This window comes from Buceros rhinoceros, unplaced genomic scaffold (assembly GCF_000710305.1).
Source record: "Buceros rhinoceros silvestris isolate BGI_N320 unplaced genomic scaffold, ASM71030v1 scaffold11623, whole genome shotgun sequence".
Taxonomy (NCBI): domain Eukaryota; kingdom Metazoa; phylum Chordata; class Aves; order Bucerotiformes; family Bucerotidae; genus Buceros; species Buceros rhinoceros.
This window is the reverse complement of record NW_010403056.1, coordinates 30,464-36,074: the sequence shown is the minus strand read 5'-3', so window position 1 is coordinate 36,074 and position 5,611 is coordinate 30,464. Positions and strand designations below refer to the sequence as shown.

The following is a 5,611-nucleotide window of genomic DNA, read 5'->3' as shown; positions in this document are numbered from 1 at the left end:
TGGGGACAGACTTTTCAGCAGGGCTGTTGGGACAGGACAAGGGGTGATGGGTTAAACTAAAAGAGGGAGATTCAGACCCTAGAGAAGGAAGAATTTTTTGATGCTGAGTGTGGTGAGACCCTGGACCAGGTTGCCCCGAGAGGTGGGAGAAACCCCATCGCTGGAAATGTTCCAGGTCAGGTTGGCCCTTGGGGCTCTGAGCCCCCTGCTCTGGGTGCAGATGTCCCTTCTCACTGCAGGGTTATTGGACTAGATGGCCTTGAAAGGTCCCTTTCAACCCCAGCCAGTCCATGATTTTTTTGACATTTTGGAAGCCATGCATCTCTCTGAAGCTCATCCTCAAGCAGAAAAGGTTTTTGTGGTCAAAGGGAATTCCATAAGGTGGTGATGGCTGCAGACCCAGAGGTGAAGATGGTGAGTGAGCCCCCGTGTAGCGATCTGCTTCCTGTCTGAATGGGAAGCGAGGTCTGCAGAGAGTTCTATCATCTCCTTTTCCATGGTGTCCTCTCCCTTCTGGAGATAGATGGCTTCTTCTCAGCACTCTCTGCTTGGATTTTGCAGAGCTTCTGGTTTGTCTCAGACTTACTCAATTATTGTCCTTGGTGGAGCTGCTTTAGCTGTGATTCTGGTGTAGACAAGTCACTGAAACTTCAATTACAGACACACAGTGTTTGCCCAAAAAATGTCCCCTAATTATGGCCTGTGGGCATCTGTGTCCTCAGTCACAGCGATAGAAATGTTAGTGGGAAAAACACCACAGGTAAAGAGAAAAGGAGATGTGTGCAGTCCTTGGAGCTCGGTGTTCTCCAACAAAATCCACCTTGTTCCGGAGGACAGATTGGGGTCCCATGTGCAGACAGAGGGATAGTTGGGAAAAATGGTACCTGTGGTTTTGTTTCTGCTTTAAAATGTTTAGAAGTTTTTACTTCCTTGGCTTATTTTGCTTTTTAAAAATGCTTTTGTTTTCTCTTATTTGCCTTCCAACATGGGGAGCTGTAGAAAAACCTCGACTAAGTTAGCAAAGAAGGTCACATTTGCCTCAACCCTTTTAGGTCTCTCTGGTGACAGGCTTTCTGTTGACCTCGAGAGCACTCTGAGTGTGGGCAGTGTCAGGCAGATCGGGTTCGAACGCGCTGAGTGAGAGGTGTGAAACATTCAGAGGATGTTCTCGGCACCACTAGACAGAACTATATTGATTGAAGAGGAAATCCCAAGGAGGAGATAGTTCTTGTCAACTGATTACTGGGAGTTATGGTTATGCTACTCTTGCAGACATCTATAAATTAAACTGCCAGCAGTTGGCATCTGCCGCTGTCACGGTGCTATAGGTCATCCTTCCCACACAATTTAGTCTGATGCCGGAGTGACTTACCTAAACAGCGAGGGAGCGTTTGGGAGCTGGGAGGAAGGTGGATTGTGCTTGAGAGATGTGCGCATTGCCCCAGTGTGGAGAGGAGAGTGGGGACATGGCATGGGACAGAGGGAAGCTGTGCCCAGCCCCCTGGCAAGCTGGTATCGAGGGGCCACGGTACAGGAGTAGGAGAGTCCTGGGCAAAAAGGGGTGTCCCTGAATGATACTATGATGTGAACTGTTCCGTGCTAAACGTTTTCACGTGCTGGTCATTCTTTTCATGCTGAAATTCTGGACTTCCTTGAATTATGTCTCCAAGTTGCTACCTTTCCTCCCTCGATTCATGTGGAGGTGTATCATGCTCATGTTAGAGCAGGAAGGTCACATGAGTTTTGGGGAGATGCTCCTGCCTCATAACTTGCCAGCAATGTAGCACCTGAGAAGTTCACATTGGAATTAGCTGACATTTTCCTACTCTCCCAGGAATTCAGGAGACTTTGAAGAGCAGCCCATCGATGTGGGCTGAAGGTAATGAGCTTGAGGGATAATCGAGTCTGTCTGGAAACCTCTATGCTGATCCCTAAAACCAGGAGGGAAGGTTTGACATTGTTTACAAGTCGGTGGGGACTTTTTTTTTCCCTGTTATAATGGATAGTTTCAGCTCAGAGTAACTGGAGAGGGATTGAGGCATGGTACCTAATCAGGAGGACGTGAAAAGATTTCTTTTTCTTTACAGAAAAGGCCACAGATGGCTCTCTGCAGAGTGAAGACTGGACACTTAACATGGAGATCTGTGACATTATCAACGAGACAGAAGAAGGGTACGTGCTATTTCAGCTATTTCAAACCTTTTTCTGAGTCCCTGTCAATCTCTCCTGCTTGACTGACCAACACCCTGCCTTTTTGGAGGCCTCGGGCATTGCGCTGGTCTTGGCTGCTGTGCTATCTTGTCCCCTCACATAATTCTACATGACCCTAGTTTGGTCGTAGTGGAGTAATCTGAAGTTAACCCTTATGTCCAGCTGGAAATGGGGAAGGATTCCTTTTCCCACAGTGTACGGCATGTGACGAGCGTCTCTGAGCCGGCTCTTAAAACCAGTGTGTTTCTCCTCCAGTCCCAAGGACGCCATTCGAGCATTGAAGAAGAGGCTGAATGGAAACAAAAATTACAGAGAGGTCATGCTGGCGCTGACGGTGAGTGGGGGAGGCTGGAATGCCTCAAAAGGGCAGAACCCTTTTCTGTTGCCATTTTCCTTTTCCTGGCACTCTCTTGAATGTACACGCTATTCGCTTCACCAGCCACTGCTCTGCCCTTTTCTTCTCTCCAATTGCCTCCTCACTTCCTCGGGGAGAGTTGCTGGAAGCTTTGCATAGCATTTTTCTGACTCAATTGATTCCTGTGTTTTCTGGGGCTCTTATTCATCCCAAGTACCGACTGAGGAAAGTTAAAGTAGCCCAAATGGGTCTGCTTACCCTTTGGGGCTTTCCCTTCTGCTCTCATCAACCTGTGTCCAACCGTTTCTTCACTCCAAGACAGCAGCTGTGGGTATATCTGCAAGTGAGGATGATGAACTTGCCATATTTTCAGCTTCATGAGTAGCTGATGCACAATTTCCCTGGTGAATGGATCTCTGTAGGAGAAGCACATTAATTTAAGCTGATCTAATTTCACTCAATAAAGTGTAAATTATATTCTCTGCGTTTAGGCAGTGCTGCTAAGGTGCGAGATAATATCCCAGTGACCTTTCCCACTGCTGGGTTTAGCCAGGGGTTTCCCGGGTACTGCAGCACCCCTGAATGTGCGGTGCTGGGCAGGCTCTGTGCCCCGGCAGTCTGAGGAATGAGCAGCACTAACTAGATCGAGTTATACAGCGGGGGGTAGGTGATCTGTATGATTCTTTCACGCAGCTCTTGTTGCATCTCCCTGACAAAGCGTGACTGTATATTCTGTCTTCTTGCTGTTTCCTATCCCGGCTTGTCATTTTGACAGATTACCAAAAGACCAAACCATGAGATTATCCATCGTGCAGGAAAGAGCGAAATTCGTCAGGAATGAGTCGGTGTCATTGTGGCTGATGAAAGTAGCTGAAGTAGGAGAGTAATTACAGACTCCTCAGATAGAGAGTCGCAGTGGTTATTAGGCATGGCTGTGAGGAGAAGTGACGCGTTGGATTTATCTCCATGCTAATCATGTTCTTCAGAGAAAAATCAACAGCTGTTCTGCCATGGCAGTTGAATGGCAAGTGGAAGGTGCCTCTAGCTAGGTTGCAGGGGGAAAACATGTCAAAGTCTAACCTGTCAGAGCATTCACGAGGGAGTGTTTTGAATGAGTGAAGATCATTCACCTGAATTCCCCACTCTAAAACATGGCTTAGAGCTCAGAGCAAGCGGGTCCAGCTGTGTTCCCTGTACATAGGAGATGGTGGAGTGCCACGGCACAGTGATATCTCACTGTGACAGGATGTCCTCTGTCTTACCCGCTCTTGATGCGATGCTGTTCAGCCACGCAGGTTGAAAAGTTCTGCTTTGACGAGGAAGAAACTTTGTATGTCTTTACCCTGAAAACAGGTGAAGGTAGATCACAGAAGCACCCAGTGTGTTAATGGTGGTTGAGGTGAATCAAAATGTGTGTGTAGAAAAGTAGGCTTTTAGGTAGAAGTGGGAAATGAAGAAGAATCAAGAGTATAAGTGCAATTTTTCCTCTATCTCTTCTCCCTCCCATCAGAATTCTTAAAATAAAATAAAATATAAACTGACCACCTAGGTTCTGTGTGTGAGATCAGGCTTTGCTCCAACACTGAATGTTTATTTTTGTCTGTGTGTAGGTGTTGGAGACCTGTGTGAAGAACTGTGGCCATCGCTTTCATGTCTTAGTGGCAAACCGTGACTTCATAGATGGCGTTCTGGTGAAAATCATCTCGCCCAAGAACAATCCCCCCACGATTGTGCAGGATAAAGTACTAGCGCTGATTCAGGTACGCAGCTTGTCTCTGCTTCCATATGTTGCTGCCTGAAATAAGGACTGTCTGCTCCAGTGCTACGCATCGCTAAACATGCTGTCACCGTTAAAAATGTGGCAGGTTTTTTATATGTAAAAACAAACAGTATATCCAGATTGGCAGGGAAGAGCAGCCATGCGCATGCGGCGATATTTTATCTGGGTAGAAATGTCTGGATTCTAGTTAGGGAGGTGCCACTCCACTTTAAACCGAGAGGACTTAATAAAAAAGAACTGGAGGGCTTTGCAATTTAGCAGTCACATTTGGAAGCTGGAGACCTGCTTCTGTGATGGGCTTGTCATCTGGGGCTGGGAGATTTTAGAGGAGCACGTTTTCGCCGTGAGTTACAGATCTCTCACCTTCCTGTGTCTGATTGCTGAGCGTAAAATGGAGCTGTTTCCCTCCATTAGAGAGCATTCTGAATTCCTTTTAAAGATCGTTACAGAAAAGAGAATGCCCGTATAGGAGCTAAAACGGTTTTGGTGGCTTTTCCCTGGTTATTGTGCACTGTCAGATCCTTGCCTGCAGTGGGGAAGCGCAGGCACAGGCCTGTCTGCCGCTTCTCCTTCTGCGCAGCATAACAGTAAACAGCCACGTTAATTCCACAAACCATTAGCAACACATGAGGAAGCATCGGTGCCTGCCTGGAGGAAATCTGACAATTATAGGGAGCTTTATCTCTAAGCTCCTACAGGCTATTGCGTACACCAGAGACAGAAAGACACTGCGTATTCCAAATGATGTAAACCTGCTGCAGTCTTTCTTGTGGGAAGGTATTTACAAATAGTTTTCCAAATCTGCCTCTGATTTTTGTGGATTTGCGGATACAACATCATTAGAGCATGACAACGTAAATATTTCCGAACAGGGTGGGGGAATTGGGTGGGCTTTACACTGGGGTCGGTGGGATCCCTTTATTTCTGGTCTCTGATCTCAAGGCTTTTATAAAAAATAGCACAAAATTACAGAGAATCACAGAATCGTCTGGTTGGAAGAGACCTTCAAGATCATTGAGTCCAACCGTTCCCCCAGCACTGCCAGGGTCCCTAACCCCTGTCCCTCAGCACCACCTCCACACGGCTGCTAAACCCCTTCAGGGATGGGGTCTCCACCATCTCCCTGGGCAGCCTGTTCCAACGCTTAATGACCCTCTGCGTAAAGAAATTTTTCCTGATATCCAACTGAAATTTCCTCTGATGCAACTTAAGGCCATTTCCTTCATAACATGGGAGAAGAGACTGACCCCCACCTCCCTACAACC

The 5,611-nt window shown here is 47.1% G+C and overlaps 1 protein-coding gene across 1 annotated transcript in view; it reads left to right on the top strand.

Moving 5' to 3' along the window:
* Window positions 1-2,086: 2,086 nt before the first annotated feature.
* Window positions 2,087-5,611, top strand: part of TOM1L2 (target of myb1-like 2 (chicken)) — a gene marked incomplete at its 3' end in the record, with an annotated part of 30,613 nt that continues 27,088 nt past the window's right edge. Inside the window, exons 1-3 of the mRNA XM_010132858.1 lie at window positions 2,087-2,172; window positions 2,467-2,545; window positions 4,177-4,326. Coding sequence (XP_010131160.1) covers window positions 2,135-2,172; window positions 2,467-2,545; window positions 4,177-4,326 — 267 coding nt within the window. The remainder of the gene's footprint in view (window positions 2,173-2,466; window positions 2,546-4,176; window positions 4,327-5,611) is intronic.